Source organism: Haliotis rufescens, unplaced genomic scaffold (assembly GCF_023055435.1).
Source record: "Haliotis rufescens isolate VD_foot unplaced genomic scaffold, xgHalRufe1.0.p SCAF_16, whole genome shotgun sequence".
Classification (NCBI taxonomy): domain Eukaryota; kingdom Metazoa; phylum Mollusca; class Gastropoda; order Lepetellida; family Haliotidae; genus Haliotis; species Haliotis rufescens.
The window spans coordinates 11,943,995-11,969,686 of NW_025963846.1; the positions used below are offsets into that span (position 1 = coordinate 11,943,995).

A 25,692-nucleotide genomic window follows, 5' to 3' on the forward strand; every position below is an offset into this window, starting at 1 on the left:
CAACTCGGCCACCTGTGTCCTTGATGAGGAAAGATTTCTGGCTCTTCAAAGGGACCCAACACTGCACAGTTAAATGTGACAGTTAATTGCCCACTACTTGAACAAGTGAATGTACCGTAGAATGTTGTCTACACAGATAGAGCAGCAAGCAAATGTCCAGCTACACCACCATGGACCATGCAAGCCAGTGACTGAAAGTACGAACAATTAACCACACCACTCAGACAAGATGACTCACTTCAAATATGTATCCCTGTGGACCGGAAACATTTGTCTGGACTAGACAAACCAAACACTGACAGCATAAGCATCAATCGAAACGCTAGGGCAGGAAATATGCTATCCCCATCCTATCCTCAGTTAAGTTTTGTAATAGCAGCAGTAACTGTAACAATTATGACATGACTTGTGGCTACACAGAGTATGGGCTGTTCCATTGACTATTAGTGTTTTTCTAATAGAATCCAAATTTGGTGACCGCAGCTAGTTTGTAGCACACACATTGGCGTCCTCAATTATCCAGATGATTACATCTCAATTCAATCATCATAAATACATGTACCCTTTTTCCTGCCTTAGCTTCGTTATGAGCCGGATTCGAAAAGCACAACACTAAAATTAGGCATCCACTCATGAGTGAGTGAGTGGGTGGCTGAGAGTGAGTGAGTGAGTGAGTGAGTGAGTGAGTGAGTGGGTGAGTGGGTGAGAGTGGGTGAGAGTGGGTGAGAGTGGGTGAGTGAGTGAGTGAGTGAGTGAGGTTTTATGCTGCTTGAAAAAAAAATTCAGCAATGGACTTCACACATTGTACCCATGTTAACTTTGGCGTGATAAGCGAACACTTTTTCCACTAGGCTACCCCACTGCCCCATCTCACAAATTAGAGAAATTCTGTGCTAGGTTACGGATAGGAGAGAAGGAAATGGTGATGTCACTTCTGAAATGAACTATGGTGAATGGGTCAAGGGAATGTATCAAAATAGAAGGGAAATATTATACACTGGATGTATAATCGAGGATGATGCATCGGCTGCTAGTGTTTACAGGCATCTGTACTGGTAATGATGGTCTTCGTTTGAGGTTAAATAAAAGCTTTCTAAAGAGCCTATTTCATATTACCTTAGCAGTACATGTGTTTACTGATATATAGTGAAATACTCAGACTGACAGTAAGTTATCACTAGTGATGCAGTATTGTTAATTTGCCCCGAATTTTCTGCATCATATCCTGACACCAATGTTGTTTTTCTATCATATAATCCCCGAGGCCACCCCTATAATTAGCTTACAATCGAATGCCTTCCACTTCCTCAAGGCCCTCAGGTAGCATCAGCAGGTAACAATGACTTTAATAGGTATAATCACCCACCTGTGCCTGTTACAGGTAAGTACCAGCTGATCATTGAAAGGTATAATTATTACTCATAGATCGAGGTACGGCAAATTATTTTTATTATTCATAATATATAACATGAATTATAATGTTTTTATTATTGTTTAATATAATAAGTATTAATTATGTATGCTGAATACTGATGGCAACAGTTACTATTGTTTGTTTGTTATTTAATATATTCCAGGTATATGATGCGGTCTGTAAATAATAGGGCCTGGATTAGACAATCCAGTGATTGACATCATGAGCATCGAACTACACAAATGGGATACAATGATATGCAGAACCAAATCAGCGAGCCTGACCACCCTACCACAGACAGACACATACATGCACAACCTCCCTCCTGATTCTATATCTCAAAAGACTTGTTAATACATAGCTATATACAGTTTGTTTGTTGTTTAATGCTGCACTCAGATTGTCTATAAATAATCGAGTCTTGACCAGACAATCCAGTGACTGGCATCATGATCATCAATCTACACAATTGGGATCAATGACATGCATCAACCAGGTCAGCGAGTCTGGCCACCTGATCCTGTTAGTTGCCTCTTACGACAAGCATAGTTACCTTTTACGGCAAGTATGGGTTGCTGAAGACCTATTCTACCCCAGATCTTCACGATTCCAAGACATGCATCAACCAAGCCAGGGAGCGTAACTCCTTATTCTGTTAGTCGCCTTGTCAAGAATTTCATTTTCAACACTAATAACATTGCATCAATACTGGGTAACCAATTAGCTTGATTATTGACATTCATCGTAACATCACTAAGAAGTCCTATAGTGATATTGCTTCACGGACAAGCTACAGTAAATTAATTATTAAATTTCAACCTAACTATTCAGATATGAGAAAAGGGAGGCATGATATTTTTTAGATTTTACTTCTAAGGCATCTGTGTACACCAAATGTTGACGGACGTGTTTCACATAAATCATGAATGTTTGGTTGAACTATGGTGTCAGGGCTCAATGCAAGGAAATTCATTTAACTTGTACTAGGTGCATGTTGACATGAAAACCCAGTTGCACCAGACAAAAACCATGCTCCCATAAGATAATCAAACATAATCACTTTTATTAATGACGTATTGCAGTAAAATGCAATAGGAACGTGCACAAAATCTTTAAGTACCCACAGTTTGATTATGTTAAGCCCACAAGGCATGACAAATTACACCTAACGTTGGGATTAGTGATGCAGTAGGGTAAATATACTTAACAGGTATTGAATGTGTTCAAAGATTAATGTTGTGTGGACAAAAGTCAGCCAGACACAAAATCTGAATTGTTTTTTACATGCACTTAATGCACGTTTACATAAATGTTAGGTTACATTTTTCAATAACAGGTTTCACTGGTGCATGTTTATATAAATCGAGCCTCGGGTATATTACATCTAGTAAGTGAGTGCTCGAGAGAGTAGGGGTTTTACGCCACTTTTAGTACCGGTAATATTCCAGCAATATCAATCCAGAAATGGGCTTCACACATTGTACCCATGTGGGGATTAAATCTGATTTGAAACCAGGTCTCCAGGTCTTCAGGATGACTAGCAAACACTTTAACCACTATGCTACCCCACTGCCCCCATTTCATCAAGTAAAGTAAGAAGGGAACATGTATACTTTTCTTCACCTTCAAGTCCTAGATCCTCTGTTTTGTAGTGAGGTGAGCAGCGATAAAAGATAATAATTATACATTAGTACCAATCTGTATATTGCTGAAGCTGGAAAGGCTCATATACATTAATAATAATATAGAGACTTTACAGGCTTAATAGTTTCTAAAAGATCAAAAAGTTGATGCATTAAGAAACTTATATTGACAAGACACTTGTAGTCTCTATTGCTGCAGTGAAAATAGGAAGATTATATGACACTTCAGGCATTTCTGACATTTTAAGCAGTTTATCTCGAAAGATGGGGAATTGATTTAAACCTTGGTCGTAACACTAAACTTGATACAGGCATTACACTAGGGTAGTATTTGCCACAGTCAGTCGACTAGGAAAGGGGGAACCCGTGAAGATCCAGGTTAGAAAAGGTCTTCAGCAACCCTTGTTTGTCGTAAGAGGCGAATAATGGAATCAGGTGGTCAGGCTCGCTGACTTGGTTGATATCAATAACTACATTGTCTGCTCCAAACTCAATTATGTACAGAACACCGTTATTATAGCAATATATTGTTGAGAGCGGTGTTAAACAACAACAAAAAAAAGGAAATGGGCCTGAATGGTTGAGCACAGTACAGTGTCCGTTTGCTTGTTGTTAAACGCCGCACTCAGCAATATTCCAGCGATATGACACTGGTCGGTAAATAATTGAGTCTGGACCAGACAATCCAGTGATTTACATAATGAGCATCTATCCACGCAATGATCAATGACATGCATCAACCAAGTCAGCGAGCCTGGCCACCCGATCCCGTTAGTCGCCTCTTACGACAAGCATAGTTACCTTTTACAGCTAGTATGGGTTGCTGAAGACCTATTCTACCCCGGATCTTCACGACACAGAACAGTGAGTGAGTGTGAGTTGGGTCTTACGCTGCTTGTAGCAATATAAGGGAGGGGTAGCACCACCAATGAGCTTCAAACACTGTATCCATGTGGGGAATCAAACCCAAGCTGTCAGCACGGCAGTGGAATATATTATGAGATCTAATTTTCACAATATTGGTTTCTGATAGAAGCTCCAGTAAAATCTCTTGTCACAATACCACTACATTGTCTTATACTGATTGAAACGAAGCTGTGAGGTAATTTTGGGTTAAATGTCACATTCAGGTGAGGTGAAATGGGGTTTAATGTTGTGTCCAAGATTATTGCACTTTTTATAGCGACATTCATGCACTTGTGTGTGTGGCTACTTGTACTATTCCGGACTAATGTCGATTTTATTGCGCTTGTCCACTGAGAAACCATGCCGCAGTTTAACTGAGTACCCCACTCAGACACAGTATACCGACTCCAATCGGACCAGTCCTTGTTTTTGCCCCTTAATGCTGAGTACAGGCAGGGTAAAAACAAGTACCATCTTTTAACATCTTTTGGTATGACTCAGGCAGGGGATCGAACAAGAGACCTTCCGATCACCAGGCAAATGCTCTGCACATAATGAATTGATGGTAGCTGGTAGCCATGGGTTCAAACGATCAGACAGAAAACAATAACCATAACAATAACATAATTAATGTCATGTCAAAGCTCTATAGCGTCATGTTTACTTTGTTCAAAATTAAGCATGTAATTCAAGGTGTCCTTGTCAAAATCCCACTTGGAAAGTTAAAGATTTGGGGGTCTCTAGGTTCAGATGCCAAAGGTGAAGACACGCCCTTGATTTCGAACACTGGTTTAGTAGGGAAACCATTGTTACACGTCTTATCCTTTACATTAGGTTTGATAAAAATATCATCTATTCTTTTTTTCTTTTATCCTGATTCATATAATTGCTTATCTTATCTCATTTCCGAAAGGTAGTGGAAACATCTCACCCAAACATACCCCTGGTCCGTGCAGATGCACAGAAGCCACGTGACCATATTTTCGGTTAATCCTTTGATGGAAGTTTTTTTTGTAACTCAACTGATCATTCTTCTCTTGCTGTGCTGTCAAGTGCATATTACATTACATACATTTCACCCCACTGCAGACCTGAATTTTTAGATTCAGTAATTACCCCAGACACAAGAAATGCCAAATGGGAACCTTTGGCAGGTAATCTGAGTGAGTGAGTGAGTTTATTTCAGTAATGAGGCCACCGGCCCATTATACAATATGGACACAGTGCATTACAACAATAGCAGACGCCAGATAATATAAGTGATATACATAGTGAAACAACTGAATTATTGCATACATTTGAAAAACTGTTATCGTTTCTTAAAAGCAAGAAAAATATATTTAGCTAATTTATTAATAACATGTTCATTTTGGCAAGACGTAAGAGTCTTCAAGCAAAAGGTTATGGCTAGAACAACGGAAAGAACTAAGAGCAAATTGATATACTCTAACAGGTATTGATGTTAAATATTTTTCTAATACAATGCATGGTTTAATTTGTGAATACATTGTAAGTTTGGAAAATGTTTTTAATTTACTTAACCAAGTTTGCTGATCTATATCTAGACATCTTTGCTTAAAACAAACAATAAACTTATTTACATTTGGAACATTTTGATTACACCAGACAGAATCAAAACCATATGATGATAATAATTGTTTTACATGAAAAGCCCAACATTCAATACCTTTATCAGCCCAGGACACTTGATAATCATAAATATGTTTCAAAAAAGAATATCAGTTTGAAATATAATAATCTAGTCCCATACTTCATAATTTTCATGTATTGGTTTACTTTGAGCATGTTGAGTGAATGCTACCACTAATTATACCCGTAATAAATTCATTAACCGAGCATCAAGTGAATGATGACAAGTACACAGATGTAGTGTCATACCAAGGAACACGGATGACAAGGGAGTAGTAATCTTATTATCCAAGCAATCTTGAAATGCGAAAATGCAGGGATACGTTTTTTTTATTAAACTATAACCATTGGGTATTTCCAAATAACGACATACGATGACATCCTGATGAGCTTCCACCATTCCCTTTGTCCGTTTGTGTAGGTTGAAAAAATTAATTACCATGCGCCTCTGTCATATCGAAATCTTCATAGATAATGGGTAATCAATGACTGTTCAGAAATGTGTATTAGTAATGCCTCAAAGTTCACTAAAGCTGTCCTTACAGACGGTAGCCCTGTCACTTGTCACCATCAGTTGAGATGGCGAGCAAAGTGACTCACGGCAGCAAGTGAGGCATAGCGGGGAGTGTTAGACAGACGGAAAGAAGAGATTAGTGCCCCTTTACAGATACTCTTTGACACTATATCATGTTCATAACCCATAACCCATTACCAGCTGATAACTCTTCGCTGAAATAATGCCGATGCGAAGTTAAAATTTTATTCACCCAACTCACCAGCTGATGACTGGTTGCATTGCCGTCAGCACATTGTCACCGAATAATCAGTCCATATTGAGCCTAGTGATCCTTTACATATATATAGTTATGCCTATTTGTCGCTAGATTTTAATGCTTTGCATCACTATTTTCTTGTTTCAACTGTACCAACACTACACTGTCACCGTCTGTAATCAGCTGGTAATTGGGGTATCGAAATCTGAACAATGTCTACATCAAAATTATTAAAGGAGACATTGGAATATAATAACTTACATGGAATCTTTGAAGGAGACTTCTTATAAAAACACTGATGAACTACAGCTCTGTCAAAATGGGAATATGCAGGAATGATGTGCCCTTCTCAGTCACGTTTCTCAAAAAGTTTTACTTTTAGCGCCATTTTGACAACAGCGACGTCTATGAAATAATAAACTAAACCGGTTGTAAAATTGTACCATATGATTGGCTGAATCAAGTGACAGACAAATCAACACGAAGAACCGAAAACAGTACAGGTTTCACAATTACGGAAGGATAACTCTCATCTACTTGTCAGGCTGTCATGCTTGTAGAACTGTTTTATCAGAATACTCTTCTTTACAGTCATTGCGAAGGTGTTGCACTTCACCACAAGCCTGTTGTAATAGCTGATGCTATCAGTATAACCACTCATGGATCGGCTGTGTGCTTCAAGTGGCAGACTGTTTACAGCGGGGCGTTTCTGTCTGTGTAAACCAAGTTTATGCATGCGGAAGCACCGCATACAAACTGGTAGTGGCAATGGGCAAACAAAAGTAGAGGGCCTCGTAAACTCCTGGATGCAGACATATGAAGATTTTGTTGGACTCACTCTTGTTAAGGAAGCGCAGAACAATGTCTTGCAGGTTTGTATGAAGTTATTCATCATGTCGACTGGTGCCAAAACTTCTAGAATAATCTAGAGTTCATTTAGTCTTAGTTATGTCAGTGTGTCAGTTTCATATGGGTGGAAAGCCTCAAGTGATGCAGGATTTAGATACACAGTTCTATTTTGGTAAAACCAACAAGTACAAGTATGGATCTGACAAACCCATAATATTAGTGTAGTGGCCATGAAATTTCCGAGTCCCTCTGATGGGATTTGGACCACAAACCAGATTTGAGGTCTGAAGCCTTGGCATCATGGCCGAAGAGTTTAGATGCTATTAATGGAATAATACCATGCCCTGCTAAATTAGGTTCCTAACATACAAAGCAACAAAACTCTGCACTGTGCCTTAGGTGCCTGGGCCATCCTTTCCCCCTGATTATAGGGACAAGAAGTCATACGTTCTGAAGCTTTGTTTGTAAAGAATAACCAATAACCTCCGAGCTTATAGGCTGTGCTCGCCTTATTCCGCGAGAGCATTTTTCTGCTCCAGTGACCACTGAAAGTTCTGTTATCTAAATGTGTATGACTTGTCCAAAATGAAACAGATGAAAAGCACATGAACGGACTGTGTAAGAAGTGAATCAGGCATGTGACGTCTCACTCGGAAATTATTTCATGCCTGATTTAAAAACACACAGAACTGGGCTTAGACAATTATATGTGATAAGTTCTAAGCACTGCACATAATAGACGTTGTATCATGTTCAGTGTATAATCATTAACTGCTAAAAGTTTATCTACATTATATATTTTGATTTTGAGTTAGCAAAATATATTTTTGTCATTTTCTAAATAGAACAAATTTTCTTTATTAATGTGAATTACGAAATATTTAATTTCAGTTTATTATTGAGTAATTTTTCTTTGTTTTTTAAGAGAGAAAATAGATTCTTGTCATCTCAAGAAGAACGGCGTGCAAAACAACAAGAGCTTGGAACAATCCAATCAAGGCTGAAATCGGTCAGTGCAGAACTTGACAAGACAAACAAATCTGATGATCGTTATCTTGACATTGTCAAAATGGAGCACTCCATAATAAGAGAAGAGCACCAGATGCTCGAGGATATACGAAACCTAGAAAAACAGGAACGAGAGTATTTTTCCCTCCTTAGTGCTGCAGTTCGTGAAGGTCACGAGAAGGAACGGGCTCAAGCAGAGAAAACAAAATATTGGTCAATAATCGGATCAATCATTGGAGCAATTATTGGTATCACTGGGTCAACTGTCAATAATTATCTAAGAATGAAAGAGATGAAAGGAATTGTACACACTTCTGTATCCAGTAACGAGGAGTTGAAAGATCTATCACTCCAGCTGTGTAGTGCGGTAAGAACCCAGTTTGATACCTTTGACAGCTTTCTGACAGATCTAAAATCGGCCATTGACAAGAAAGGAATCTCCACTGTGAGAGCCACACTCCCTGCTCCGATGGCTAATAAACACACCCTCCATGAACAAACAGATAAAATTTTGGAAACTTTGGTAAAGCAGGAATCCTTTCTAAATGCAGAAATAAAAGACATCAAGAAGATACTTGGCCTGTCGCGGAAGGATGAAGAGGGAACGAGTGTTGTGTATGTTGGGCCGGAAGTGAAGGCACTTCTACAGACAACTGAGGATAACCTGGAATGGAAGATGAAGATGAACTCCCTGGCGTCAGCAACATTTATATACGGTGCCCTTGCTCTCACAATACCTATCATCCTGTCCTTCTTTAAGGGAAGCTGAAGTAACAGTGTTCTTTTAGGTTCTATAGGAGTGAGTGAGTGAGTTGGGCTTTACTCTGCTTTTAGCAATATTCCAGCAAAAACCATCTTCCCGAGGCAAATGAGTTAACTGACTATTAAAAGTCCAGTTTCCACCCTTGCCAAACTAGCCGAACTTGTCCATGTGGGGAATAGAACCCGGGTCTTAATGTCTAGGCTTCCCCACCACCCCCAGGCTAATAGGAAAAATGTGTATCAAAGACACCTAAAAAAACACCTTAAGATTTATTTATTTATCAGCCCAACTTTTCAATTAAATGTAGCGGACTAGTCATGCAAGATGAACCTGTAGATATCTATGTGGACATTTGATGTAAAGGATGGAGGTCTTCTCTGCTCTGAAGATATGACACTTTTGTCCAATATGTAGTACATCACCTTTGACTTGCAAACAAGTTGATTCTAATCCTGAAAACACAAACAGCACCTAGAGTTTGTGATGATCACTTTTGTGTGGCTTGATGAGAATCCTGATGAACGGTTTATTGCTTTAATCAAACAAAGTAGAGATTATAAGAAAAACATTGTGAAATTTGTAATATTTTCACAAATCCTTCAAAAGATGTTTTTGAACCCATGATGATAATGGTTTTAATAACATCAAGTATAGATCAAATGACGTAGATGCGTTGTTTATGTGAAATGATTGGATTGTTCATTTATTGGGTTCTTCGAATCTTAGGAACACAATCTCTGTGTATATGTCCTCAGAGGCTGAAATGTTGCATGTAAGAGTGTGTTTGTTTCTGTAATATGTAGGTTATGAAATGTGGAGTGTATGGGATGTGGCTGAGATTAGACGTCATTAGGTACATTGATTATAGAGTAACTGATTCATGACACAAGTCCTGATTATTACAGTAGTCTTAATTATTACATTGCTTGCAGTGAGTTAATTTGATTGATTGAGGTTTTGTCAATTGAAGAATATGGAAGATGGCCTCAAATCTTGACAAGGCCAGGGAAGGAGCATGGTTAAAGATAATAAGCACCATGCCTCTTTTTAAGGGCTTAGGGTTTATTATTTTGCTTTTTGAGGCCCTTATTATTTTACGAGCTAACATCACATTTCTTGCATGTTTTCAAAAGCACATCACCTGATTCTATGTCAGATTGCATGGTGGTGTAGCAGACAGTACCTGCAATATAATAATGGTAAAAGCATAACACAAGTAGCAATAGACAAACAAGTAATTAGAACATTTAAACAGTTATTTGCATTAGATGGATTGTTACGCCGTTTGTTGGATGAGGAATATTAAGGTCTGTGATTTATGTGACATGTTACTGTGTGATAATTGCCTGTTGAGAATATGTTACTGAATAAAATCGGAGATTGAGTTGTTTCGGCTGTGAAATATGTTGGCATTTATTTGGAAAAAGTGCTGCAGACAAAGGGAGGTAATGTCGCTGAAGTTATGTCCCCTTCCACATCTCTGAGGCTGTGCCAAAATTAATGAGTGTTCCAGTGTAAAAGAGATTAAAGATTTGCATAATTTTATGTTAACAGGAAAGAAATGTTGTGAGTGAGTGAGTTAAAATGTAATGTCGCATCAGAATTATTTCAGCCATATGGCGACGAGAACAAGTTGATATGTATTCAATTGAGTCATGAATACAAAGTTATATTTATAAACAAATTTGTCAAACATATTTTATCATAACAATATTATTTACAACGCTACGGGTGGTTGTGCACAATACTAGCCACTATTAAAAAAATGTTCCGTGGTGAGTTGGTTTAAAACACTGGTTGATGATAGTTACATCCATTATGATAGGAATTACGTGTCATACAGGGGGACAATTAGTTCACGGTACTTTAACCTCCTGAAGAGAGCCTACAATAATGTCAGTTCATAAAGGCATCAGACCAATTTGAAAAAACAAGCAAATTAATTATTCACATTCACATTTAAGATTTATGATACACACCAATTTCTTTCTAGTAGCTTTAGATGAGATTCTGCTTACACAGAGAAAAGATCTTTCAGATTTACTGTTTGATAATGTGAATCCCTTGCAATTTCAAAGTCCACACAGTCAGAGGAATCAATGGAGACAATTAGAATATTCAACTTCCAGGTTAGATACATGCAGGATATAATAATTCTTAGACTTTTTATTTTTGTCCAGGTTAATAGGTAGGGTTATGGTGTTACTTGGCGCAAAATATACACTACATTGTTCTATAGTTTGGCTTTTGTAAGTGCCTGCATGGTTCACAAATAGGAATATTAACTTGCTTGTTCCCAGTTCCTTCCACATGGAGGAGCTGTTGGTCTGTCTAGTGGGAAGTCTGAAGAGTGTACACAGGTCAACTAAAACATTCACAATCATATATGAGCATACACAAGCAGACAAAGGTTCATTGCTCACATTTTCCTACTCTGGGTGAGTCTGGTTCAGACTAAATTATTTTCAGAACACAAAGCAACGGGCACAGTCACTAGATGTGGGTATCTATGTTCCTAATGTTCCTATCAGTCCTAGTTGTGCTATAAAGTTTGTTTTTGTTTTGTTTGTTGTTTAACGCTGAACTCAGCAATTTCCAGCTATATGACCGTGAGTGAATAATCAAGTCTGGACCAGACAATCCAGTGAGTGACATCATGAGTACGATCCACACAATTGAGATATGACATTCAGCAACCAAGTCAGCGAGTCTGACCACCCGATCCCGTTAGTCGCCTCTTACGACAAGCATAGTCACCTTTTATGGCAAGCATGTGTTGCTGAAGACCCTGATCTTCACGGGAAGTGGTGTTTGTGAGTGAGTGAGGTTTAACATCAGTTTGAACAGTGTTTCAGTTATATATCACTATGTATGTTGTGGGTCGTAGACTTTTACCAATTTGGTGAACCCATAGGTGCTGTCAAAACTAGAAACGAAATCAGAGTAAATATGGGATTCGAACCCAAGGTCATAGGTTTCTAGTTTGTTCGTTTGTTTGTTTGTTTGTTGTTTAACGCCGCACTCAGCAATATTCCAGCTATATGACGGCGGTCTGTAAATAATCAAGTCTGGACCAGACAATCCAGTGATTAATATCATGAGCATCGATCCACACAATTGGGATCGACAGATTTCCATTGCCTGAGGGACCTGACTATGAACAATGAATTGCAGCACATGACAAGGCCACTGGGGTGTCTTCTCACATGTAATTGTGTAGATAACCACTCCATGCTTTATGAATGGTATGGTATTAGGCGTTGTTAAAGACCTTTATCTGTTAAATTATTAGAAAACTTCAAAACCTGGTACTTGAAACTAACAGCAAAAGACCTGACCACCGATCTCCCTAGTCGCCTCTCGCGGCAAGCATTTGTTGCCGAAGACCAATTCTAACCCCGATCTGATCCTTAAGTGCAGTGACCACGTGGACAGTGTTTTGACCACAATAGTCCTTGATACATTATTAAAACATATTCAACAATATTCCTTCAACCTTTCATGTTTTCTTATTCCCCAAAACTTTTACATACATTTTTATAACAAGTTACCTAAAAGGAATCCATCACTATGTGACGCATGCCTGGCTGAAACATCTCATGTGTGTCCCCATGCTAAATCCTGTCTGTGAAAATGACTAAATGAGTTCTAGTTATGTTCTTCCACACGAGTGCACCCGTGGCCCAGTGGATAGAGTGTCTGCCGGGAGAACCCAAGGTCGGTGGTTAGACTCCCGCCTTCGTCATACTAAAAGATGGTACTTGTTGTTACCCTGCCTAGTGCTCGGTTCACACGATATCAAGCTTCCAGACGACCTCAGCTGACACTACAACTGCCTTTCTACGGTAACTGGGGTATCATTGGGTGTGGACAGCACCCGCAACTCATTCCTACACTTCACCATGAATGCGGAAGGTTATACTTTCCCCACTACTCGGAACATTCTGACCAGCAAAATACACCCCTATATCTACTGATCACATTCTTCACAGGGAAGTCCAGCATACCATAGCTTTCTCAGAATGGAGCCCACATGACCACGGACAGTTGTAGTGTGTAACCCATGTCCAGGCACCTCGGTCGTCCAGGTATTTTATTGACAATAAATTATAATAACTGCACGTGAGCATCCAATATTAATCAATATTTGCATGGAAGTGCACATTTTGCCAAAAGTGCCTAAACATATTACACCGGAACAATAAGGTCGAGTTACCACTGCTATTCCAGTTGGTGTTTAGACCCAACTTTTGTGTGCTATATAACACATGCATCTTGTTTATAATGACCGTGGGTACGGTTTTCCTACTCTGACATTGTGATTGAAAGAGACTGCTTTTGGTTTTCACGCCATATGTTGATATTTAGTGATACTTCATAGACCACATCGTGTATATTATTCACAGGCATGCTACGATTATGTACGTAGTAATGAGAGTTATCGCCCTTGTGTATAATGCGAGCGCCCATTGCTTTTGGGGTAAATAAGGGAAGGCTACCAGTAAAGGTCCCCTGGTCGGTATTGAGTTGAGAGTGGATCCATAATCTACACTGTCATCCCTCCAAACCAAAATAACAAAACAATGAACTGAATAGCTTTAAAACTGACGATGTAGTTCCTTGTCAATTAAGTGTTTTTATCACTCCTATTGCACACAAAAAATAATGACTGTGATCGACCATGTGGTCCCTCTTTACTGCGTGGAAGCCGTCTTTATAGAATATAGGAGGATGCCACTTAACGAAGATAATATAGGATAATTACCAGGACTGGGACGGGTAACTAGGGTACCCACATGACTACCCGGACCCATGGTTAGTCACGTGATATATACTGTAATGACATTAACAATGAAGTATAGCTAATGTTCACATTTCTTTCTCACTATGCAAGCATTCGTTCTGACTTTTATATGTTCGAGTAAGGGTAAAGCGTCTATCAACTGCAGTGTATGCATGGTCAGATCGTTTTATACATGTATCTAAATAGTTTTTGCCAGGGCTGTGATAAAACAATTCCCATTCGGATATTTTATACCCAACTCTTGAGACCTATAACGGGTATCCGGGAAGGGCCGGGTAATAGTGTGTCGAGTACCCGGGTAGTAAATTTGGACTCGTCCCAGCCTTAGTGAATACTACTGTCGTATATGTACTACTGATTTCAGACTTGTTTGTGCTAATTATAATATTGATGGACAATAAACATGGACATGCATCAACCAAGTCAGCGAGCCTGACCACCCGATCCTGTTAGTAGCCTCTTACAACAAGCATAGTCACCTTTTACGGCAAGCATGGGTTGCTGAAGACCCTGATCTTCACGGGAGGTGGTGTTTGTGAGTGAGTGAGGTTTAACATCAGTTTGAACAGTGTTTCAGTTATATATCACTATGTATGAGCTTCATCTGTGTTGTGGGTCGTAGACTTTTACCAGTTTGGTGAACCCATAGGTACAGGTATGGTGCTCTCAAAACTAGAAAAGAAATCAGGGTAAATCTGGGATTCGAACCCAAGGGCACAGATTTCTAGTATGCCTAAGGGACACGACTATGAACAATGAATTGCAGCACATGACAAGGCCAGCGGTGTCTCCTCACATGTAATTGTGTAGATAACCACTCCATGCTTTATGATTGGTGTGGTATTAGGCGTTGTTAAAGACCTTGATCAGTTAATTTATTAGAAAACTTCTAAACCTGGAACGCCGTGATATGACTGGAATAATGTTAAAAGCGGTGTTAAACACAACTCACTCACTCTAAACCTGGTACTTGAAACTAACAGCAAAAGACCTGACCACAGTTCTCGTTAGTCGCCTCTCGTGGCAAGCATTTGTTGCCGAAGACCAATTCTAACCCCGATCTGATCCTTAAGTGCAGTGACCACGTGGACAGTGTTTTGACCACAATAGTCCTTGATACATTATTAAAACATATTCAACAATATTCCTTCAACCTTTCATGTTTTCTTATTCCCCAAAACGTTTATATACATTTTTATAACAAGTTACCTAAAAGGAATCCATCACTATGTGACGCATGCCTGGCTGAAACATCTCATGTGTGTCCCCATGCTAAATCCTGTCTGTGAAAATGCCAAAACGAGTTCTAGTTATTTTCTTCCACACGACTGCACCCGTGGCCCAGTGGATAGAGCGTCTGCCGGGAGAGCCCAAGGTCGGTGGTTAGACTCCCACCTTCGTCATACCAAAAGATGGTACTTGTTGTTACCCTGCCTAGTGCTCGGTTCACACGATATCATGCTTCCAGACGACCTCAGCTGAATCTACAACTGCCTTTCTACGGTAACTGGGGTATCATTGGGTGTGGACAGCACCCGCAACTCATTCCTACACTTCACCATGAATGCGGAAGGTTATACTTTCCCCACTACTCGGAACATTCTGACCAACAAAATACACCCCTATATCTACTGATCACATTCTTCACAGGGAAGTCCAGCATACCATAGCTTTCTCAGAATGGAGCCCACATGACCACGGACAGTTGTAGTGTGTAACCCATGTCCAGGCACCTCGGTCGTCCAGGTATTTTATTGACAATAAATTATATTAACTGCACGTGAGCATCCAATATTAATCGACATTTGCATGGAAGTGCACATTTTGCCAAAAGTGCCTAAACATATTACACCGGAACAATAAGGTCGAGTTATCACTGCTATTCCAGTTGGTGTTTAGACCCAACTTTTGTGTGCTATATTACACATGCATCTTGTTTATAATGACCGTGGGTACGGTTTTCCTACTCTGACATTGTGATTGAAAGAGACTGCTTTTGGTTTTCACGCCATATGTTGATATTTAGTAATACTTCATCGACCACATCGTGTATATTATTCACAGGCATGCTACGATTATGTACGTAGTAATGAGAGTTATCGCCCTTGTGTATAATGCGAGCGCCCATTGCTTTTGGGGTAAATAAGGGAAGGCTACCAGTAATGGGGCCACCTGGTCGGTATTGAGTTGAGAGTGGATCCATAATCTACACTGTCAGCCCTCCAAACCAAAATAACAAAACAATGAACTGAATAGCTTTAAAACTGACGATGTAGTTTCTTGTCAATTAAGTGTTTTTATCACTCCTATTGCACACAAAAATTAATGACTGTGATCGACCATGTGGTCCCTCTTTACTGCGTGGAAGCCGTCTTTATAGAATATAGGAGGATGCCACTTAACGAGGATAATATAGGATAATTACCAGGACTGGGACGGGTAACTCGGGTACTCGGGTCGGGTGGGTCCTGAGTAGGACCCGGGTACCCACATGACTACCCGGACCCATGGTTAGTCACGTGATATATACTGTAATGACATTAACAATGAAGTATAGCTAATGTTCACATTTCTTTCTCACTATGCAAGCATTCGTTCTGACTTTTATATGTTCGAGTAAGGATAAAGCGTCTATCAACTGCAGTGTATGCATGGTCAGATCGTTTTATACATGTATCTAAATAGTTTTTGCCAGGGCTGTGATAAAACAATTCCCATTCGGATATTTTATACCCAACTCTTGAGACCTATAACGGGTATCCGGGAAGGGCCGGGTAATAGTGTGTCGAGTACCCGGGTAGTAAATTTGGACTCGTCCAAGCCTTAGTGAATACTACTGTCGTATATGTACTACTGATTTCAGACTTGTTTGTACTAATGATAATGTTGATGGACAATAAACATGGACATGCATCAACCAAGTCAGCGAGCCTGACCACCCGATCCTGTTAGTAGCCTCTTACAACAAGCATAGTCACCTTTTACGGCAAGCATGGGTTGCTGAAGACCCTGATCTTCACAAGAAGGGGTGATTGTGAGTGAGTGAGGTTTAACATCAGTTTGAACAGTGTTTCAGTTATATATCCCAATGTATGAGCTTCATCTGTGTTGTGGGTCGTAGACATTTACCAGTTTGGTGAACCCATAGGTACAGGTATGGTGCTCTCAAAACTAGAAACCAAATCAGGGTAAATCTGGGATTCGAACCCAAGGGCACAGATTTCTAGTATGCCTAAGGAACACGACTATGAACAATGAATTGCAGCACATGACAAGGCCACCAGTGTCTCCTCACATGTAATTGTGTAGATAACCACTCCATGCTTTATGATTGGTGTGGTATTAGGCGTTGTTAAAGACCTTGATCAGTTAAATTATTAGAAAATTTCTAAACCTGGAACGCCGTGATATGACTGGAATAATGTTAAAAGCGGCGTTAAACACAACTCACTCACTCACTCTAAACCTGGTACTTGAAACTAACAGCAAAAGACCTGACCACAGTTCTCGCGCCTCTCGCGGCAAGCATTTGTTGCCGAATACCAATTCTAACCCCGATCTGATCCTTAAGTGCAGTGACCACGTGGAAAGTGTTTTGACCACAATAGTCCTTGATACATTATTAAAACATATTCAACAATATTCCTTCAACCTTTCATGTTTTCTTATTCCCCAAAACGTTTATATACATTTTTATAACAAGTTACCTAAAAGGAATCCATCACTATGTGACGCATGCCTGGCTGAAACATCTCGTGTGTCCCCATGCTAAATCCTGTCTGTGAAAATGCCAAAACGAGTTCTAGTTATTTTCTTCCACACGACTGCACCCGTGGCCCAGTGGATAGAGCGTCTGCCGGGAGAGCCCAAGGTCGGTGGTTAGACTCCCGCCTTCGTCATACCAAAAGATGGTACTTGTTGTTACCCTGCCTAGTGCTCGGTTCACACGATATCAAGCTTCCAGACGACCTCAGCTGACACTACAACTGCCTTTCTACGGTAACTGGGGTATCATTGGGTGTGGACAGCACCCGCAACTCATTCCTACACTTCACCATGAATGCGGAAGGTTATACTTTCCCCACTACTCGGAACATTCTGACCAGCAAAATACACCCCTATATCTACTGATCACATTCTTCACAGGGAAGTCCAGCATACCATAGCTTTCTCAGAATGGAGCCCACATGACCACGGACAGTTGTAGTGTGTAACCCATGTCCAGGCACCTCGGTCGTCCAGGTATTTTATTGACAATAAATTATAATAACTGCACGTGAGCATCCAATATTAATCAATATTTGCATGGAAGTGCACATTTTGCCAAAAGTGCCTAAACATATTACACCGGAACAATAAGGTCGAGTTACCACTGCTATTCCAGTTGGTGTTTAGACCCAACTTTTGTGTGCTATATTACACATGCATCTTGTTTATAATGACCGTGGGTACGGTTTTCCTACTCTGACATTGTGATTGAAAGAGACTGCTTTTGGTTTTCACGCCATATGTTGATATTTAGTAATACTTCATCGACCACATCGTGTACATTATTCACAGGCATGCTACGATTATGTACGTAGTAATGAGAGTTATCGCCCTTGTGTATAATGCGAGCGCCCATTGCTTTGGGGGTAAATAAGGGAAGGCTACCAGTAAAGGTCCCCTGGTCGGTATTGAGTTGAGAGTGGATCCATAATCTACACTGTCATCCCTCCAAACCAAAATAACAAAACAATGAACTGAATAGCTTTAAAACTGACGATGTAGTTCCTTGTCAATTAAGTGTTTTTATCACTCCTATTGCACACAAAAATTAATGACTGTGATCGACCATGTGGTCCCTCTTTACTGCGTGGAAGCCGTCTTTATAGAATATAGGAGGATGCCACTTATCGAAGATAATATAGGATAATTACCAGGACTGGGACGGGTAACTAGGGTACCCACATGACTACCCGGACCCATGGTTAGTCACGTGATATATACTGTAATGACATTAACAATGAAGTATAGCTAATGTTCACATTTCTTTCTCACTATGCAAGCATTCGTTCTGACTTTTATATGTTCGAGTAAGGATAAAGCGTCTATCAACTGCAGTGTATGCATGGTCAGATCGTTTTATACATGTATCTAAATAGTTTTTGCCAGGGCTGTGATAAAACAATTCCCATTCGGATATTTTATACCCAACTCTTGAGACCTATTACGGGTATCCGGGAAGGGCCGGGTAATAGTGTGTCGAGTACCCGGGTAGTAAATTTGGACTCGTCCCAGCCTTAGTGAATACTATTGTCGTATATGTACTACTGATTTCAGACTTGTTTGTACTAATGATAATATTGATGGACAATAAACATGGACATGCATCAACCAAGTCAGCGAGCCTGACCACCCGATCCCGTTAGTCGCCTCTTACGACAAGCATAGTCACCTTTTACGGCAAGCATGGGTTGCTGAAGACCCTGATCTTCACGGGAGGTGTGTTTGTGAGTGAGTGAGGTTTAACATCAGTTTGAACAGTGTTTCAGTTATATATCCCAATGTATGAGCTTCATCTGTGTTGTGGGTCGTAGACTTTTACCAGTTTGGTGAACCTATAGGTACAGGTATGGCGCTCTCAAAACTAGAAACCAAATCAGGGTAAATCTGGGATTCGAACCCAAGGGCACAGATTTCTAGAATGCCTAAGGGACACAACTATGAACAATGAATTGCAGCACATGACAAGGCCAGCTGTGTCTCCTCACATGTAATTGTGTAGATAACCACTCCATGCTTTATGATTGGTGTGGTATTAGGCGTTGTTAAAGACCTTGATCAGTTAATTTATTAGAAAACTTCTAAACCTGGAACGCTGTGATATGACTGGAATAATGTTAAAAGCGGCGTTAAACACAACTCACTCACTCACTCTAAACCTGGTACTTGAAACTAACAGCAAAAGACCTGACCACAGTTCTCGTTAGTCGCCTCTCGTGGCAAGCATTTGTTGCCAAAGACCAATTCTAACCCGATCTGATCCTTAAGTGCAGTGACCAGTGGAAAGTGTTTTGACCACAATAGTCCTTGATACATTATTAAAAAATATTTAACAATCTTCCTTCCACCTTTCATGTTTTCTTATTCCCCAAAACTTTTACATACATTTTTATACCAAATTACCTAAAAGGAATCCATCACTATGTGACGCATGCCTGGCTGAAACATCTCATGTGTGTCCCCATGCTAAAGCCTGTCTGTGAAAATGCCAAAACGAGTTCTAGTTATTTTCTTCCACACGACTGCACCCGTGGCCCAGTGGATAGAGCGTCTGCCGGGAGAGCCCAAGGTCGGTGGTTAGACTCCCGCCTTCGTCATACCAAAAGATGGTACTTGTTGTTACCCTGCCTAGTGCTCGGTTCACACGATATCAAGCTTCCAGACGACCTCAGCTGACACTACAACTGCCTTTCTACGGTAACTGGGGTATCATTGGGTGTGGACAGCACCCGCAACTCATTCCTACACTTCACCATGAATGCGGAAGGTTATACTTTCCCCACTACTCGGAACATTCTGACCAGCAAAATACACCCCTATATCTACTGATCACATTCTTCACAGGGAAGTTCAGCATACCATAGCTTTCTCAGAATGGAGCCCACATGACCACGGACAGTTGTAGTGTGTAACCCATGTCCAGGCACCTCGGTCGTCCAGGTATTTTATTGACAATAAATTATAATAACTGCACGTGAGCATCCAATATTAATCAATATTTGCATGGAAGTGAACACTTTCCCTAAAGTGCCTAAACATATTCTTCCGGAACAATAAAGATGTATCCTCTTGAGAGTTATCACTGCTGTTCCAGTTCGTGTTTAGACCAAACTTTTGTGTGCTATATTACACATGCATCCTGTTAATAATGACCGTGGGTACGGTTTTCCTACTCTGACATTGTGATTGAGAGCGACTGCTTTTGGTTTTGATATGTTGATATTTAGTAATACTTCATCGACCACATCGTGTATATTATTCACAGGCATGCTACGATTATGTACGTAGTTATGAGAGTTATCGCCCTTGTGTATAATGCGAGCGCCCATTGCTTTGGGAGTAAATAAGGAAAGGCTACCAGTAAAGGGGCCACCTGGTATTGAGTTGAGAGTGGATCCATAATCTACAATGTCATCCCTCCAAAATAACAAAACTATGAACTGAATAGCTTTAAAACTGACGATGTAGTTCCTTGTCAATTAAGTGTTTTTATCACTCCTCTTATCACACACAACTTAATGATATCTCCTAAACGGCGATCCACCATGTGGTTCCTCTTTACTGCAAGGTAGCCTTCTTAAAAGAACAAAGGAGGATATCACTTAACGAAGATAATATAGGTTGAATACTACTGTCGTATAAGTTACTACTGAGTGAGTGTGTTTGGTTTTACGCCGCTTTTAGCAATATTCCAACAATATCACGGCGGGGAACACCAGAAATGGGCTTCACACATTGTACCCATGTCGGAAATGTAATGCACTTACAAATGCCAAACCATACAAAAATGTAGTGTATTCTTTGCTCTCAGTAACACCACAGCCATACCTATGAACCTAGACAAAAATATACGATGTATTGTATGTGTTTGAAATAATTGAAGTGAATTCACAAACTTGCAAAGGATTTCAACAGAATCAGGAAAGCAGGATTCGTGATCTTTTTTAAATTGATCATTGCAAATGAGACGCTAATATTGTATTCGCTAGGCAACCCATAAACAGAATTTAAAAAATTACATGAAAATATCAAATGTGTTGTTGGGCATGGAAAATATCTATTGACATAATGATACACGCAGAAATCGTTTAGTATTGGCCCAAAAGTTTCAATATGACGGCCGTAGCGGTCATGTTAAATTCGGAAAGGAATTGGTTACGAAAATATAGCTATGATCATCCATGCCAAGTTTCAGCATCGTTGGCCTGTTCAGAGGAGATGTCGAAAATGTACAAGTTAACTGCGGACGGACAGACGTACGTGAATCTATCAGTGCAGTAACTGCAGTCTCAGTGCCAGTTTTAATTTTCAAATGAGGACAAAGAACATTATCAAGAGCTAACAGAACTCGTGAAACTTTATGACATATGGAATTCGACTCAGAAAACTGAGCAAAGTGCATATGAAAGAATTAAGATTATTCAAATGTCTGCAGGATAAGCGATAACTGTGATACATAGGAGCTGTTTAAATAGGGCTTTGTATATGTGTGTTTGTAAGTATTGTATTTTTTTATATTTTGGGGCACGGGTGGCCCAGTTGTCTAAGGCGCCGCAATTCGCTGTGTAGAGTTGCGTCCCTTGGGTACACCAGGATGCTATGAACGTCGGTTAGACCCGATTATGTTTCTAGGTCTGTTAGCACCACAACGGGTTGCTGTTGGTTTCAGCAAAGTGGTAAACGTCTTAGACCTGCATCACTTAGGGCTTTCCTCTCACATCGAGTTGACACGTCGAGGTGTAACTTGAATACTCACTCATTAATGCTTTTAATTAAAGCATTCATTACAGTTGAAATAATATCTTACCTGTACAGCCTATGTGGTCAAGTGGATAGAGCGTTTCCCCGGAGAGCAGAAGGTCGGTGGTTCAATCCCACCGCGGTTACCGAAACACTGCAAACTTAAGGTCAAAAACACAACTATGATACCCGTATTAAATACATCACCATCGAATAACCATTTCTTGTTTCATTTTTAGCCACCATCAAACATGGGTGTATACTTTCTTTTGCCCGGCAGTTTATTATTTCATATTGTGCATACGTATACTTGTTACGAACATCTATAAATTAAATATGAGGTATAAACCTAGCGCTGTTTAAAGCACATTTCAAATGCATCACAGACCTACTTAACGACCTATAACGAACCATATACTGTTCCGAACAAAAACTTGAACGCCACCATTCGCTGTGTTATCAGTGAGTGAGTATGGTTATACGCCGCCTTAATCACATATTCATCAGATTAGCTTTACTCATAAGATGGTTAATCGAACGCTTTTGTACATCGTCATAACAAAGTTGCAATCATTATGTCCTTCATAATACAACACTTGCAATGTGAAAAAGAAATATTCATCCTTTCAATCCTACCATCCTGTTGACCGGCTGTTGACTGCAGTGTGGAATATACTTCACTCACTAAGGGGTACTAAACATAAATTTGTGAATAAACTACACATCATATGGCCACAGACAGATTGTTTAATGATATATTCCTGCACTATCGGTATTTGCAACGTTTCCCCGAAAGATGGGACAATAGCTTTCACAATGCATAACACCAACAATACAAAGTCCAAAAGAACGTTCACTGTAGCGCGTAAATAGCAGAAACATAATAATAAGCGTCTAAGTTCATGTTTATCTCGATTCTAAATAATTAAATGAATTCTTACCAGTTTGGGGCATAAATTTGACGTGTACAGATGCAGTTGTTAAATATGTCACTTCTGCTTCCATTCATGGAGTCTTGAGTTAACGCGCTTGAAAAACTCGTGCAGCGGAAGTGAGCTCCGATTGGTTGAACTCGTAACCATGACATCACGCGACAAGGCAGGCGAACACCTGCGTGAAATATACAACTCATCCATCATAATGTGACATTTGTTTGTGTAAATAGTCCAAAACGACTATGCCAACTTTAAAACGGGACTGGGGCCGGGGTTCGATTCCCAACATGGGTACACTGTGGTCTGACATACTATGTTGGTGTCCCCAGTCATGGTACTATATGTGATAGTATATGTGGCGGGAATTCAAGCAGGCACATGACAGCGTTTCAGTGTTGATATTTGGTTGTGTCAACATTGTTTCAACATTGATATTTGAAATATGGGTTGAAATGTGAGACTGTTTTCAAGGGTCTTCAGCAACCCATATGCTTGTCATAAAAGGCGATTGTGCTTACAGACCGCCGTCATATAGCTTGAATACTGCTAAGTGCGGTGTTGAAACACAAACAAGAAAGCAAAGAAGCAAACATACAAACAAACAAATAAATTCCATGCCCAACGGCCAGTTCCTAATGTTGTAATTAATTTGTAATAACATTGCAACTGCGTGATATAGAATAATTAATTGTTAATTATATTTTCTTCATTTGTTAAAATGATATGAAACATGATCGTGATTATACAATTTGAATTTGTTAGCTAACAGAGTGTTGTTGAATGACTTGACACGTGAAGATCCGGGGTAGAATAGGTCTTCAGGAACCCATGCTTGCCATAAAATACGACTATGCTTGTCATAAGAGGCGACTAACGAATGGGGTGGTCAGGCTCGCTGACTTGGTTGATGCGTGTCATCGTATCCCAATTGCGTGGATCGATGCTCATGATGTAGATCACTGAACTGTCTGGGCCAGACTCGATTATTTATATAGCTGGAATATTACTGAGTGCGACGTTAAACAACAAACAAACAAACAAAATCCATGCTCAACGGCCATTACCAGGCTTGTTCGGTGACGTCGTATCGGTAAGATATCAACCATTGCCAGAATGTCCTATTCAACAGAACACCTTGAATATGACATAATGATACATGCGACAAGGCCCAAGTAATGGGAATAGATGTGAAAGCATACCGCATTTCCTCTATTACGAGCATATTAAACCACAGGAAACTATTAAATTCAGTTAATCTTAAGATCCGGAGACCGGCTTTTATTCCAATGGTTATCTGGGACGAGAAGGGACGGTATATATTTTTTTTTAAATATGGTACAGTAAACTATGGTTATAACGAACTCAAAGGGACCACTAATTTTAGTTCGTAATAACCGTAGTTCGTTATAAGCATATAGACAGCATATATACATCAAATGGCCGGGACTAAAAAATAAGTTCGTTATGTCAGTCAGTTCGTTATAAGCGTGTTCGTTATAAACGTTTACTGTATTCAAATATAATGGGGAAAATCATTGGCTGTAGTTGACGCGTCCCCTCATTAAAGGACATGTTACCCCTATAACCGGCCCTTAATATATACTAGTATAGGAAGTTCGGTATGTTGGCATTTGCTCAGGTTGGTTTTATATTTAAGACTTATTCTGTGTACTGTTCAGACGACTATTGTCGGCCTTAAAAGAAGATCACGCTTATCTGTATGTATGCAGACACATGAGCAGTCACAGAAGATGAACTACACTAAATAAATATACAGTAAACAACGTTTATAACGAACACGCTTATAACGAACTGACGGATATAACGAACTTACTTTTTTTTGTCCAGACTATTTGCTGCAGTTATGGTGTATATATGCATATAACGGACAACGGCTATAACGAACTAAAATTAGTGGTCCCTTTGAGTTCGTTAACCGTAGTTTACTGTAACGTCAAATAGTTTATATCATGACGACGGTCATTATTTACATACTGTACAACCATGTCTATACAAACATACCATTACTATTGAATTAGTACTTATATTGATTCTACTTTTATTAGTTCTTCTACTGAATAGTTCACCGGGGCCTAATACTTAAAAAAAACCAGTCTGAAATAGAAACAGGTGGTTACAAAACGGCTGATTGTGTGTCGTCGTCACCAACGGCGTTGATCCTTTCTCATGTTATGGATATTGGGCTGGCTGGTCCTGAACCGATTACTGGCAGGCGTAACCTTACAGACTCCTATGACTCACTGGTTTGTCTGGTCCAGGTTCGATACCCATACAATCCCTATATGACTCACTGGTTTGTCTGGTCCAGGTTCGATACCCATACAGATCCATATATGACTCACTGGTTTTGTCTAGTCCAGGTTCGATACCCATGCAGACCCATATATGACTCACTGGTTTTGTATGTTCCAGGTTCGATAC

At 39.8% G+C, this 25,692-nt stretch overlaps 2 protein-coding genes across 2 annotated transcripts in view; one reads left to right on the forward strand and one right to left on the reverse strand.

Annotated features, from left to right (window-relative positions):
* LOC124135079 (origin recognition complex subunit 5-like) overlaps positions 1–6,786 on the reverse strand; it is a 44,541-nt gene extending 37,755 nt beyond the window's left edge. Inside the window, exon 1 of the mRNA XM_046500277.2 lies at positions 6,648–6,786. The gene's annotated coding sequence lies outside the window, so the exon portion shown is untranslated. The remainder of the gene's footprint in view (positions 1–6,647) is intronic.
* Positions 6,787–6,914: 128 nt separating this feature from the next.
* LOC124135110 (mitochondrial potassium channel-like) lies at positions 6,915–10,408 on the forward strand. The gene is made up of 2 exons (XM_046500311.2): positions 6,915–7,258; positions 8,161–10,408. Exons 1-2 carry the CDS (start codon positions 7,046–7,048, stop codon positions 9,010–9,012), a joined length of 1,065 nt encoding a protein of 354 aa, XP_046356267.2. The 5' UTR covers positions 6,915–7,045; the 3' UTR covers positions 9,013–10,408.
* The last annotated feature ends 15,284 nt before the right edge of the window (positions 10,409–25,692 follow it).

What these genes read in the sequence shown, in the direction of transcription:
- LOC124135110 (XM_046500311.2), top strand. Translation starts at nt 7,046, where the DNA reads ATGGATCGGCTGTGTGCTTCAAGTGGCAGACTGTTTACAGCGGGGCGT. An exon ending in CGCAGAACAATGTCTTGCAG is followed by an intron (nt 7,259 to 8,160) that starts GTTTGTATGAAG and finishes TTGTTTTTTAAG; the next exon opens with AGAGAAAATAGATTCTTGTC.